Source organism: Sceloporus occidentalis, unplaced genomic scaffold (genome assembly GCF_023333645.1).
Source record: "Sceloporus occidentalis isolate IW3139 unplaced genomic scaffold, rSceOcc1.0.p SCAF_3, whole genome shotgun sequence".
Lineage (NCBI taxonomy): Eukaryota > Metazoa > Chordata > Lepidosauria > Squamata > Phrynosomatidae > Sceloporus > Sceloporus occidentalis.
The window spans coordinates 134,070,743-134,085,828 of NW_028316983.1; the positions used below are offsets into that span (position 1 = coordinate 134,070,743).

The 15,086-nt window shown below is 42.3% G+C and overlaps 1 protein-coding gene across 4 annotated transcripts in view; it reads left to right on the forward strand.

Moving 5' to 3' along the window:
* Window positions 1-15,086, forward strand: part of SEMA5A (semaphorin 5A) — a 166,618-nt gene that overhangs the window by 74,332 nt on the left and 77,200 nt on the right. For all 4 annotated transcript variants that reach the window (XM_089516372.1, XM_089516375.1, XM_089516373.1 and 1 more), the window contains exon 5: window positions 14,588-14,650. In XM_089516372.1, the coding sequence (XP_089372498.1) occupies window positions 14,588-14,650 (63 nt within the window). The remainder of the gene's footprint in view (window positions 1-14,587; window positions 14,651-15,086) is intronic.

Consider the following 15,086-nt stretch of genomic DNA (forward strand, 5'->3'; position numbering starts at 1 on the left):
TCAAGATGACCTCTGTAGGAAACAGGATGCTAGACCAGATGGCTTGGCAGGGTAGTTCTTACATTAAGTTGCTGCTCCAGAAATCTGGTTATCAGATAGCTTTTACTGCTTATAAATCTCTTCCTGCCCAATCCTAGCACAGTGGGCGGTAGGCATCTCTCCTTCAAATTTTCTATATATTAGAGGAAATTTGAAGGAGGCTACGTAGCAGATGGAGACTGATTTCTGTTCTTCTAAGTCCTTCTTCCAAGTCCTGTGCAGAGAATGTGGGGAAGAGGCAAAGTCAAACTCTTACTCTGTTCCAGGCTTTGCAATTGCACAGAATTGCAACTGCAGAGTGTGGTGCAAGGTAAGTGACTGCCTTTCTGCCCTAAATCTTTTGGAAAGGTCACGTTTCCATTCCTTCCTTGAAGGTACTCCCTCAAGCAGTGTCTGCAAAAGCCAGTACAAAGCAAGGAGCCTATTGCATGGGGCTCCAGGAACGCAAATGGCACGGAATGAAAGGGTGTGTGATGGAAACGGGGAATGGACGCATTTTATCATATGCCAGAATGTCACTGACACCACCGGAAGTTTCCATTCCATTCCAAATCCATGCCAGAGAGGCCGATTTTCAAGAACTGGTCTGAACAGTTCCTGAAAATCGGCCTTTGGGGGACAGATTTGGAACAGAACCCCTTGTCCTCCAGGCTGCAGCCGGCTCTTCCTCAGCGGCGATGACCAGGGAGAACGGGGCCAGGCCTCATCCTCCCTGGTCGCCGCCTCTCTTAAAGAGCTGGCTGCAGCTTGGAGGACAAGGAGCCTCCAGGAGCAGCAGCCAGCCATTTTGCGGCGGCGGAGACCGAGGCCGCAAGGAGGACGAGGCCAAGCCTCTTCTCCCTCGCGACCTCTGCCTCCGCCGCCACAAAATGGCTGGGTGCTGCTCCTGGAGGCCAAGAGACCTCCAGGATGCATCCGGGCCACTTACAGCGGCGGCGGCAGCAGCAGCGAGGACGCGGCGGCGGCAGCGGCGCGGCGACCCAGGTAAGGAGGGAGGGAGGGAAGGTAGGTTAGTTTTAGGTAGGTAGGTAGGTAGGTGGGAGGGAGGGAGGGAAGTTAGGAAGGAGGGGGAAAGAGGAAGGGGACTTTTCTGTCCAATGGCGGCGCATGTGCACGCGCGCCGCCATTGGACAGAATAGTGCTTTGAGCATACGCGGATTTTGGTATACGCTGGGGGGGGATCCAGAACGGATCCCCATGTATACCGAGGATCCACTGTACATTTGGTAGCAAAATGAAGGGATCCAGCATGCTGTAGTGGTTTTGTTGTTGGACTAGGACTCTGAGAGACCAGAGTTCAAACCCCGCTCAGCCATGGAAACCTATGCAGGGACCTCAGGCAAGTCATATTCATTCAGCCTCCGAGGAAGAGAAAGGCAAATCTCCTCTGAACAAATCTTGCCAAGAAAACTACGTGATAGGCCTTATAATTGCCATGTCAGAAATGATATGAAGGCACAAAACAAGCTAAGTGAAACCTCAAGATTCAGAGTGAAGGAAACTTGTGAACGTAGGGGAATAAGACTGGAAATGACCATGCCTCCCTTTGCTTTGCTGGTGCATGGCAAAGAGTGTTCTGCTATAAGTGAAAAGGCTATATTTGATTAAGGCACTGCTCATGTCCATCTGTGTCCTGGTCTTCATTAACTGAGTATTGCATTGCCCTGTCTATAGCTACAACAGTCAACATGACTCTCTAAAGCTATTCTGTTGCAATGTGGTTGTAACTAACATGATTCATTATCATAAGAGCCAACATAGTTGGCCACTTGCTGAGACCCAGCGGAAGGCCCATTACCAATTGCTCTCAATCACTGCTCCTCCATTTTCTCCTTGCTGTTCTGCCTGTCTGCTCACCCACTCTTTAGCCCTGTGGTGTTGAGCAAATGAATAGTAAGACAAGCAAGAACAAGAAGCAGCACTCATTACCCCGTGTCTACTCTCTGGTGCTAGCAATGCAGCTAGTAAAGAGGATATATGCCCACTGTGGATTTCTTGCCACTGAGTCTCCTAAAAGCTGAAGTTGATGCTGATGGCTGCTAATCTTGATTTCTACCATTAAGTTATATTTCTAGTGGCATAAAACTTTGTTCTCATATTTGAATATGTGGCAGAAGATGTGAAGGCAAACTGATAACAATAGTACAAAGGCAATGATGTGAAATCATAAAATTATGTAGCATGTTTTCTGGCACCATGTAAACCACCTTTGGAAATACTATGTTTTGCCAGTATCTAATTACCCAAGCCATCTGCCTAAGGCATGCTCTACCATCTGTCTGGAGTTTTGTTTTGTTCATTTCTGTTTGTTTTATGTTTTTAGTTTATGAAAAATGATATATATTTCTGTTTGTGTGGATTTGTACAAAGGTAGATGTTGCTGTAATTGTCTAGTGTATGGCAGTATTTAATGCAAACACACACTCCTTCTCCTTTCTTCAAAGCTCTCAGTGATTCTCTCACCCTCATTTTTCCTCCTCTTTGCTATTGTATATCTCCATGGATTTTCACTACTAAAACTCATCTACTGTAATTATTTGACTGACTTCCCACTCCCTAATATAGTGGAACCAGAGCTGAGAGGGTTGAAGTCCTGTTTTCTATTTGGAACTGGGTGTAGTTCCAGGTTACTCCAAGACTTTGTTTGATACCCACCACACATTACTGCTATTAAATAAACTTTATGGGTGGTAAATTATCCAGCTGATGATACAGAGCAGTGAAGTATTCCAGCCCTTTCACTGATGGGCTCCTGACTCCCTCACAGCCAATGGTAGAACTGAACCCATAAACAATTACAGTGGAGCCTCCGCATACGCGGTCTTTTTATAGGCGGCTTTGAGCATAGGCGCTCAAAGCCGCCGGCGCGCGCGGGGCGGCGTGTCCCATTCAATTGAATGGGCGCGCGCACCCGTTGCGCCTCGTGCGCCGCCACGCCGCCGCGCACGAGCCCCATTGGAAACAATGGGGCTCGAGCATAGGCAGATTTTTTTATACGCAGAGGGATCCGGAACGGATCCCCCGCGTATAATAAGGTTCCACTGTAATTCTATCCTGACTATCCCTGACTAGCAATTAATTTCTGCATAGCTAACATTATGGAGCCCCTGGGCTGGGTTGCTGATATAAAATGGACCCTGAAGGGTTATACAGTGTAGAAGCAAACAAGAAAACCAAGTATGCAAGTGTAACCTATCTTCCACCCCACCTCCTGCATACATAGTAGATAAGCAAGCTGTACAAGCTAGTTACTAACAGGAAAATTACTCCCCCATTTCATTCTTAGCTTTCACATACTTTTGATCTAACAAGATCATTAATACAAATTAACCCTTTCTGTATCCTTAGACAGCTGCTCATGTTTGGCCATGATTCTAACAACTTCAAAACCTTGTTCCCTTTGCTGTTTAGGTGCAATCATCACAGCAGCAGGATGGAGAGATGGATTTTACTAGCAAATATATTGTTATGGACTGTGCCACTTATCTAATGTATTTGGGGTGGTGATGGTGACTTGGTGTTTAGTAGGTCAAATCCTTTCACTTTACAAAATACCTTCCCCTGTGGTATATATTGTATGTATGTAAACAGCTGCTGGCATTTTTAGATTCCCCTGGGTGTGTGTGGATGGAGGTTGCTTTTGGGGTTGTTAAGATGAGGGGTCTACAATGTACAAATGCACCACTGCTCCCATGTATGCTAGAATATCTTCCTGAACACTTACACAGTGTTCCCTTTGTCCTTGCATTACCTTCCACAGAGCATCCACTTCTGTGATACTTTTAGCTCAGATTCTAAATCTTCATTCCCAGCTGAAATTTAGCATTTCTTACTATGTCTGAATGTGTTCTTACTCTGTCTTCCTTTTAGCACTGTCTTTCTGTTGTGTTCTCTATGTCTAATTGAGATTGTAAGCATCTTGTCCCCTCTTGGAGGAGGAGGAGGAGGAGGAAGAAGGGGGAATGGTTGGAAAATTATATATTCTGAATTTTGCAACCCATATAAAACCCATTACTAGTTTTAAAAGCCTTTTGGATGACATTTTCCTAATTTTGATATGGAATGAAGCAAAACTATTAGAATTTGGTGAATACCTCAACTCTGTACACACATGTATCAAATTTGATATAAAATTTGATTATAATGAAATGCATTTTTGGATGTTGTGATTATAAAAGAAAGTGATTGTTTATTTACTGATAAATAAACAGGAAGACCACCAATGTCAATTCTTTCTTCAGTTATGATAGTTATCATCCAAGATCTTAAGAGGAATTTACCATAGTCTCAAATGGTGAGAATTAGATGCAACTGCAGCTCCCTGGACTTCTTTTTCAAACAGGTCTACAATCTAAAACAACAATTTTTACATAGAGGATACCCTCTTAATGTTATAAAACAAGCTGTGTATAAAGCTGCTGACACCAACAGGGGGAATCATCTGAGAAATAAAAATAGGACAGATATTGTAGAAAAAATGGTAGTAGTATTAGTCCATGAGAGCCAGATAATCCAAATTAGAAACATTATATTGAAGTACTAGTTTCTATTAACGGACATCCCAAGATGTAGACAAGGACCCATGATCACTATAAAATGAGCACCTAATTTTAGAGACATTAATACACAGTAAACTAAGACAGCCTATGAAATCTATGAATGTGCTAAGAGGAGGAAACAGATCCATAGGACAATTTTCCAGTGGAAATTGTAGTGTTTGCAATAACCATTGCATACTAAAATCCTACAAACCCAAAAATAATATCATCCGAAAAGTTTCTTCAGCTGCTACTTAGATGGGGTCATTTACATTATACAATGTCCTATGACTATTAGAAAAATAAAGGCCAGAATCATTGGACACAGGAGTTGTATAAAAAAAATAGAAGGTTGCATGCAACACTAGTTAAAAAATTAGAATTTCATCACAACATCAAAAACATGTGATTTGGTGGTGGAAAAGGTCACCACCTAAAATAAAGAGGGATATAGAAAATTAAGAAGAACTAACATTTAGAACCCTGCTTAAGCTTTGTGAGCTTTTCCAGAACTTGACTGGCAGTTTGGAGTGGCACTCCTGCTCCTGCTTTCTTTCATCAGACAGGCCGAGAAGAGGTAGCAGACGAAACAATGTTTGTGTTGTGGGGCAGAGATGATGTGAAGCTGGGTGGAGAAGGGACAGCTCTGGGGAAGAAGGGGGAGAAGTATCCAGAGCTGATTCTTCACCTTTCTCAGATTGACAGTTGTTCCTCACCAGAGAGAAAAGTTTGAAGATGGCTACACTCCTCTGTGCTGCAGTGAAGAAGGATTGAGATTCCTTCTTCCTTTGTACCCGGTCACTCATCTGTTCTGGCCTTTGCCACAAGGCTGACATGCACAACAATGTTCTTGGTTGCTCCTCATCCAGCTGCTCAGTTGCTGATCCCAGGGTAACCAAAGCAATTCTAGGTTGCACCAAGGGAAGTAATAGTACTACTGTATTCTGCTTTGGTATTCCTCCTCTGGAATATTGCATCCAGTTCTGGGCAGCACAGTTCAAAAAGGACGTTGGCAAACTGTAGAGTGTCCAGAGGAGGGCAACCAAAATGGTGAAGAATCTGGAAACCAACAAGCCCTGTGAGGAGTGACTTAGGGAACTGGGTTGTTTAGCTTCGAGAAAAGAAGGTTAAGGGCTACCATGATAGCCATGTTTAAATATTTGAAGGGGTGTCATATTGAGGATGGAGCAAGCTTATATTGTGAGCTGCCTGGGTCTCTTTTGGGAGAAAGGCAGCATAGAAATAAAATAAATAAAAATTAATAATTGTTTTTTGCAGCTATAGACAATAGGACCCAGAGCACTCGATTCAAACTACACGAAAAGAGATTCCACCTCAACATTAGGAAGAACTTCCTGACAATAAGAGCTGCTTGATAGTGGAACACACCCCCTCGCAGTGTGGTTGAGTCTCCTTCTTTGGAGGTTTTTAAACAGAGGCTGGATAGTCATCTGATCAAGGATGCATGGCAGGGGGTTGGGCTGGATGACACTTGTGGTCTCTTCCAGCTCTATGACTCTGAACAAGTGCAAAAAGGCAATGACCAAGCAGCCAGTCAAACAGTGACCAAGAAGGTTCTCATCCATACCAGTCTTGCAGCAAAGGCTGGCACAGATGAGAGACTATTTGGTTGCTGCTTGACTGGCTCCTTCATCACTGCTTGGCCAGCTGTTTGGTCATTGCTCCCTTTGTATCTAGTCACCTTGGGAGCAGCAACCAAGCAGCCAGCCAGCTGGCCTTGCATTTGCTGTAAGACTGACACAGGCAAAACAGAAGAGTATGTCTGGGCCTTTACTGCTGCCGCTGCTGTATTTACACATGAAAGGCTGAGGTGGAAGAGGAGGTGGTGGTGAGTTCCGCAAGGCTGAGATGGATACTGGCCAGGTTGCTGCTATGCAAACACTAGACCTGATATCAAAAAAACAGGCATGGAGGGTGCTAGAGCTGTCACCTAAGAGGAAAGGGATAATAGCCCAAAAAGGTTTGGGGACCATTGTTTTACTAGAAAGAGCTATGGAAAATTTCTGGAGGATTAGACATTATGGTTGATAAATACAGCAGAAATGGATATAATTGATTGGATTAGAGAAAGGTTGTTAAAAATATTTTTTAAGATCTGAAACCCTTTATTGATTGATTATGAAAAATAGAAAAAATGAACTGGGGATTTGTGGCTCTGTGAGAATAGGCTATTGGAAGAAGTGAACTGTTATCCAATACAGTCGGCCCTCGCCTTACGCGAGGATCCGTTCCGGATCCCTCTGCGTAAGGCGAATTCCGCCTATGCTCAAGCCCCATTGGAAACAATGGGGCTCGTGCACGGCAGCGTGGCAGTGCGGCGGCGCGCGAGGCGCAACGGGCGCGCACGCCCATTCAATTGAATGGGACGCGCTGCCCCTTCCGCCCCACGGCTTGAGCGCATAAGCTCAAGTCCGCATAAAGCGCGCCCGTGTATGACGCGGGCGTGCTGTACATGTAGATAGAGAACCTAGGAATAACCATACACATTTATAATTGTCATAAAGAAGATTGGAAATCACCTCTTTTCTCTCTTCCATTTTTTTCTTTCTAAACTGTATTTCTCTTTTTCTTTTTAATTTCTGGAAGTTTTATTAAAATTCTCTCCCTCATATATATGGAGAGAGAGAGAGAGACGGAGACAGACTGTAAGCTTCTTGAGGGCAGGGATATCTCTTGGGCTCACTCTTTTCCTTTTATAATAAAAATATAATGAATAAATGATAAATATAATAAAAATCTAAGGCTTATGGTTGACCAAACTTGCCATTTGTAGGGCAGGTTTTGTGGGAAAATAGAGGAAGAAGAAATAAAAGAGAATATTATACTAGGGCTAAGCCAGGTTTTATATTTCAATTTTCATTTCTAAACATGGCCTTTCAAGTCAGTGGGACCTGCCGCTGAATCTGGAGGTAAGTTAAGTGGCGAAGGGGGTGGGGTGGGGTGGGGGGAATCAGTCTCTCTGAGTCTATTACGTTTCAGTCCTAACCATGTGGAACAGTGTGAATTAAAAGTACTAAAACAGCAGAGTTTATGGTTGTCAACTCTTTGACTAGGCCTTCTACCTATGCTTTTAAACAGCAACTTGATCTGCATTAATTAGCAGGCAAATGGTTTTACAGACATGGAGATACATGTTATCTCACTTGCTCATTGCTGCAGAGCAAATCAACGTTAACGTCTTGACTACAGAGGCAAGGTGAAGACTTGAAACACTTAGGTAATTGTTTCCCAAAATCAAACCTGTATCTGGGCCTATTCTGGTGCTTTTTCATTTGCTTTTTCAGCAGTTCAGTCCTTATCAGACTCAACTGCTTTTCACATTGGTGCTGAATGATTGTGATTTCAGGGGAGTTGCAGCAGCGGGTTCCTCCCTCAATCTACATATATTCATAGCTGTGACAGTTTTTGAATGCTTACAATTCTGGGTCAACATAATCACACAAGCTGGGGCAATAGCTGTTCCTTGTCATATTTTAATGTTTCTGCTTGCTGCCCTCAGGCTGAAGAGAGGCATAATGGGAACTGCTTCGTTGCCATTGGAATCAGGAGCCCTGTGATGCTCCCTTATTAGCCTGCATAATGTCTTGTGCTGCAAAACGCTGGATATGACGTTATTGTCTAATGTTCCTCTTCAAGTCCTAATTGTCTTAATTGGCTGCCACTTGTAAAGGGTAGTGGAACTTGCATGAAGATTTTTCTGTTAGTAAATTGTTATCAGAGATATCAGGGTTATCAGGAAAATGAGGCAGAGGAGATGCTGGGTTGCTGGTTTCCTTGGTGGTGAAATGGCTCCAGAAACATTTCGTTTGTTTCCATTTTCTTTGGAGCGTCACATCACCGCCACCACTGCTACATACCTTCTGTTCCTTTTGGCTTAATGTCTTTCCTCTTTTCTGTGATATATCTGATGGGCACAGGTGCAAGCCCTTCATTATCTGTGCCTGTCTTCATTTGAATCATCTTGGAGTTTAAAAAGGCCTGTGACTCAAGGGAAACAGTTTTCTTCATACTTCAATTTGGGGCTTTAAAATTCCTGCTGACTTTCAGTTCTCTTCTAGTCTAAAGCCTGCTTCCAAAATTTACTGTGTGTGTGTGTGTGTGTGTGTGTTCTTCTGATACAAGGTTACTTTTTACAGCAGTTCCCTAACATAAAGGATTAATTCTTTCCTGCCCTCAGAAGATCCTTTTCTATATTTCATGCTGCTCTAAAGGATTTGATGCCAAATGCATTGACAACTCAGGATAGGATGTTTCTGAAATGTAGAAATGACGCCAGAATCCTCCATAGCGCATAGGAACATGAGAGGATTCATTTGCAGAAAGCTTGGTGGGTTCCCCTGAAGGTAGAAAATCCACTGGTGGGAAATCTGATCTTTGAGTTGTTCCCCGCTTTCATTAAAACCAGTCTTCAGTCTGTTAATGAATGTTGACTAATGATTGCGTCCAAGAAAAGAACCAGACAAAAGCTACCTATGTGAAGTTATCTGCCAGGCTTTGGTTAAATATTTATTAAGACAGGAATGGAGTTCAGAAGTTATTAGTTGAGAGTCTGCAGCTCTATTTTCAATAACGTCCATTTGCAAAGAGATCGATCTTGTAGCACCTTTGAGATGAACTGAAAAAGAGAAATTGGTAGCATGAGCTTTCGTAGACTTGACCCTACTAGGCTCAAGTCTACGAAATCTCATGCTACCAACCTCTCTCTTTCAGCTCGTCTCACAGGTTCTGGCTCGAGTCTACAAAAGCTCATGCTACCAACTTCTTCCTTTGAGTTCATCTCAAAGATGTTACATGATCTCTTTGTATACTGATTTTCCAGACTAACACAACTATGCCTCTGAATTCAGTGAGGTCTTTAGGGTTGCTGATGTCATGTCAAAGGAGCTTGGTGTTCCCCTGTATTTGCACTGTAGTCAGGTGAAAACTTCTATAGGTGCTACAGATTACCAGATCATGCTTAGAAAGCAGAAGCGAAGCATGCGTCTCCCTCCGTTTGCCACAGTCTATCTCAGCTGACAGCAGAGATTGTCAGCCATGTCTCCATGGAAACTGGCCCTTCAGCGGACAAAGAATTGATGACTCCAACTCTTCCATAAACCCTCATTTATTTATTTATTTTGAAAATACAAGTCCTTTGAAGTAGAATCCCACGGGGGATAAGGGACTCTCTCAGGCATCATTTGGAATTTATAATCCTGTTAATGTATAGCATGGTAAATTTAATATATTGCTGGTAAAGAATAATGTTGTAATCTTGACAAAGCACTAATATTACATACTTAAATATGCAGTTTAATGGAGTAAAAGGCTTCCATGATTTAGTCCTTGTAATGAAATTAGTTTCGTATGAATCTTGAATGAATCAGGTGGGTGTTCAAAGGTAAACTACTACAGTTGCCAGCAAACAAGAGCAGGGTGTGGACTGGACAGGTTTGCTTCTCTGTCTTTGTAAAAGCATCTCTGAAGAAATCAATAGGTGAAGGTTTTTATGGCTTGGGGATAAGGATTATTACCTGCTGAGGTCTGTAAATCGTAATATTGCAGAAGAGGAGCCAAGAAAAATTTAGCAAAGCGAGAAGTGATTTCAAGTTGACATTTGGAACAGGAAGGGCTTGAAGGTTAAAAATTTTAACTGACATTTGATATGGCTGTGTTTTGAGTATGACGTGCTTGTTAATCATTTTTGAGTGTAAAGTCATTCACAACTGCCTTGATATAGATGCCATGGCTATAGGAGTTCATTCTGAAGTAATATAATGGAGCAATAGAATTTTGTGAGGTTTTGGGGCTATGAGGCTGTGTTCTAGAAGAGTTTATTCCTGATGTTTTGCCAGCATCTATGGCTGGCATTTCTCTGAAGATGCCAACCACAGATGCTGGTGAAACGTCAGGAATAATCTCTTCCAGAACACAGCCACAAAGCCCGAAAACCCTAGAAAAAACTATGGATTCCAGCTGTGAAAGCCTTTGTCATTCTAGAGCAATGTTTGGTCCCACTTTTGTTAGTGAATTTATTCATTTTTTTAAAGTTAGAATATACCTCACTGTTCAGGCACAAAGGCTCTCAGAGCAGCTTCCAAAGTGTTAATTTGACAGTTTAGTTCAGTTTCATTTGATGTCACCTGAAGAGGCTGCTTGACGGGAGGTAGCTAGTGGCTTCTATGAGTCTATTTATATTGAAGAGATAATGCAGTTTGACACCACTGTAAGTCCTGTAGCTCCATCTTATAGAACCCTGGGATTTGTAGTTTTATATGGTCTTTAGCCTTCTCTGCCAAAGAGTGCTGGTGTCTCACAAAACTATACATCCTGGGATTTTGTAGGATGGAGTCATAGTAGTTAAAATGGTGTCAAACTGCTTTATTTCTACAATGTAGTTGCACCCTATGCCAATAGGCTTCAGTCCCTTGGATAGCTTCTTTAGTGTATTGAATAAAACCCAGAATAGATTCACTTAATATGAAAGTCAGGATTGTCCATGCCATTGTATTTCCAGTTTATATGTATTCTGGCTTCTCTGAAAGCCAGACAGTGAAGACAACTGATAGGAAGAGAATCAACTAATTTGAAATGTGGTGTTGGACAAGAGTTCTGTATATACCATGCATAGGAAAAAACACAAATAAATGGGTCATCATAGAGCAAATCAAGCCTCAGCTCTCTTTGGAAACCCAGATGACTAAGGTGAAATGCCGTGCTTTGAACATATCATGAGAAGGCATGACTCACTAGAAAAGAGAATGATGCTTGGCAAGGTAGAAGGCTGTAGGGAAGGAGGTAGATCCTATTATAGAAAGATACAACTCAGACACGAAAGCCATGGCCCTGAGTTTGCATGACCTGACCAAGGCTATAACAGGGTTTTTTATTTGTAGGGCCACCATAAGTTGACATTGATTTGATGGCAGTCACCAATAACAGATTCAGCGCATCCCTGGCAGGTTAGCCACCAGGTGCTGCTGAGTGAAATCTCCTTGTTTGCTACACTCTTCTGCTTTATAACTTGTGACCTGTAGCAGAATCGGATTGGCTGGCTGGATTTAAAAGATAATTAATGCTTCAGAGTGAGGGGAGTTGGCTCTGATCTCCTTGAAAAACTTTCCTTGAACTCTGAAGATTGCAACAACCATCGGCTAGTCACAACAAGCATCCTGCAAAATGTTTGGAAAGGCATGCAGCTGTGTAATCATAGGCTCTATAGAAGGGATTGATTATCTGGAATTATTTCAACTCAGTGTTACATCAGGTCATGGCAGAGAAACTACTGTGGATGTCCTGATGGAACTGGCTTTGCTGGAAGAAACATAGGGCAATGGGACCTCTTAATTCTCCTGAAACATTCAACACCAAATGATACTGCACAGTTATATGTTATATTCCACTTTAATTGCTCCGGCTCCATCCTATGGAATCCTGGGATTAACACTTTAGGGAGGGAGCATTTAGAATTCCTAGCCAGAGATCTCTAGTGCTTCACCAAACTACAAAACTCAGGATTCCATAGCAAGCAGCCAATGCAGTTGAAGTGGAATATAGTGCTCTGTTTGTGTGGGGTGAATGGGATCCTTGTGATGCTGTTCAGGGCTAGCAAGGTGATACTTTGCTTCTGCTCCTTCCTAGTCAGGCTGTTTCCAGAAAACAGTTTTGGGAGATTACTGATTGTCTTGTCCTCTGTGTTTTTAACAGCTGTATGCAGCTGTTGAGAGAGGTTGTCTGGATATCCAGGCTAAAGTGTCCCCAATATATGTTTTCTTGGCATCCAAACTATGTACACTCCACCTCTCTTTCCATCGATGGGCAAATACTTTCCTATTTATAAACGCCATTGACTGTTAACTGACCATTTCAGTTTTGGGTGCTTTGAATGATGATGATGATGATGTTTTAACTGTCTTGTAAACTGGTTTAAATTAGTATTTTTAAATTTTTAATTGCTTTCCAACATTTTCATTATCTATTGTTTTAACTGTATTTGGTTTTTACTTACACTGTGAACTGCCTTGGGTCCTATATTGGGAGAAAGGTGGACTATAAAATAAATTATAAATATATATATAAATAAAGTCAGGTGAGATAGTGAAAACAATGAACCAGTGTCAGGATGATAGCCAAACTGTAACTCAGTCCTGGCAAGATAGAGGCCATACAGGTGTTTCACTTGTTTTTACTTGGCTCTTTGTGGGGATGTGCTGCAGGTACATCATCTAGGAGGGGTTCTTAATCCAGTTTTGCCCTAGGGGCTTGGGTGATTTGCCATCACAGAACAGTTTCCACCAGCTCAGACTGGTATTCCAGCTGTAATCTGTTTTGGGCAGAAATCATGTAGCCATAGTTAATCACACCATGGTAATCTTCCAGTGTAACTTCTGCAACATGTTGTACTTGAAGAATGCATTTAAAGAACATTCCAAAACTGCAGTTGGTATGCAGTGCTGTTGCTAAATTCTAGGTGGGATTATTTTTAAGACATATTTTAGTGGTTTTGAGAACATTTCATTAGCTACTGGTCCATTTCCAAGAATTTACTGCACCCATTTACTGCTCCCTCAATAGAAGGCCCTCCTTGAAGAAGTTTGCTTAGTGCCTGCTCTGTTAACATTGAGGAATCAGGAAGTTACTTTGGCCTGTTACAGACAGCCAAAATAAAGCTGCTTCGAGTCACTTTGGAGGTATGGTATTTCAATGATGCATGAGTCCTAAGAGTCTGGAAGCTTCACCAAAGCTGCACTCCAGTCCTTAGGACTGGAGCGTGGCTTTGTGGACTCTTAGGACGCATGTATCATTGAAATACCATACCTCCAAAGTGACTCGAAGCAGCTTTATTTTGGCTGTCTGTAACAGGCCATTGTTATTTTACTAGTTCTTTTATGTGACCCTGTGTTTAAGAAAATATTAACGTTGTTATGCATTCTGCTGTTTTTATTTCAACTCCTCTTTTTAAAATGTATTTTATTGCTTTGATATGTTGTAAATCAGAAGTAGGCAACTTGTGGCTCTCCAAATATTACAGGACTCCAGGTCCCATGATCTCTACCCAATACCAGTGCTTACTGGGGCCACTGGGACCTGCCTTCTAGTTATTTCTGGGTGGGGCACACTTTGCAAATCCCTGCTGTAAATCATTATGCAAAATATTTGGAAGGATGTCATATGAGAGATAGAGCAAATTTGTTTTCTGCTGCTCCAGAGATTAGGACACAAAATAATAGATTCAAAGTACAACAAAAGAGATTCTACTAAACATTACAACGAACTTTCTGATGGTAAGAGCTGTTTGATAGTGGAATATGCTGCCTCGGAGTGTGGTGGAGTCTCCTTCTTTGGAGATTTTTAAACAGGCTGGATGACCATCGTGTCATGGGTGCTTTGATGGTGTATTCCTGCATGACGGGGGGGGGGGTTGGATTGGATGGCCCTTGTGGTCTTTTCCAGCTGTAGATTTCTATGATTGTAAGGTGACATATGTGTCCAATGCTACAGGAGTGGTAAATACATTCTAGATTTTACAAGCACTTCTCCCATCATTGCTCCAAGTTGAAGAGAAGCTCTGGCAATGCTAGATCATAGTTCTGTACCAGTAGGGTTCCTGTTCAGCTTGATGTAGCTGCAGGAGCAGTGAAAGTAAATCCAGGATGGATTCACCAAACTTGTGGTGACTACACTGGCCATTTGGGGAGATAAGATGGGAATGGACACTTGTAATTTGTTCTGGATGTTGAATGAAACCTGAATGTATGTCTCTCCCCCTCCATCCTTTGTACATGAACAGGGGAAGCAAGTAAAGAGCAAGATGACTGCCCCTGTCACATCTAATTTGGCTCTCAGTACAGTACATATATAGTTTAGCATTTGTCACAGTGTTCCATTTCGCATAAAATTTGAAATGATTGTGGCTGCTTGCACTGTGCCATCATTTTCTCTAAACTGCATCCTGTGTATGTTTCTTGCCTTTGTCTGCAAACAATGCTTGTGTTTCTGTGTGCTTTTAGGGTGTTGAGTGGCGTTGTGATGAGGCTACTGAAAAAGCTTGTTACAGTAAAGGCAAATCAAAGGTGAGTAGGTGGAAACCCCACTGACTTCTGCGGAATTGCTTCATATGTAATTGTTGTAATTGAGTTATAATCTCTGTGTGATGGAGAAACAAAAGGCCATTAAATTGATTGTTGAATGGTGAGTTAATATATATGAAAATCGCCCAGTTTCAATGGGCCTATTGTAAATTAGACTAACAACAGAATTCAGGGTATAATGTGAGAATCATTTCTGTCTGGAAGTTCATTTGAGTCCATGTACTAGATAAAGAATTTGGGGTAGAGTTTTATGTAGGCTAAGTATATAGTGTGAGTTTGAATCCTGTTAGTTATTCCCAACTAGAGTAGACCCACTGATTCGAATGGTGAATCAATGGCGGGTTATAGACCGCCGCTTTGAGGCGGTCTGCCGCCGCCGCCGCTTGCTCCGTGTGGGAGCCGTAGCAGCCACACCGCG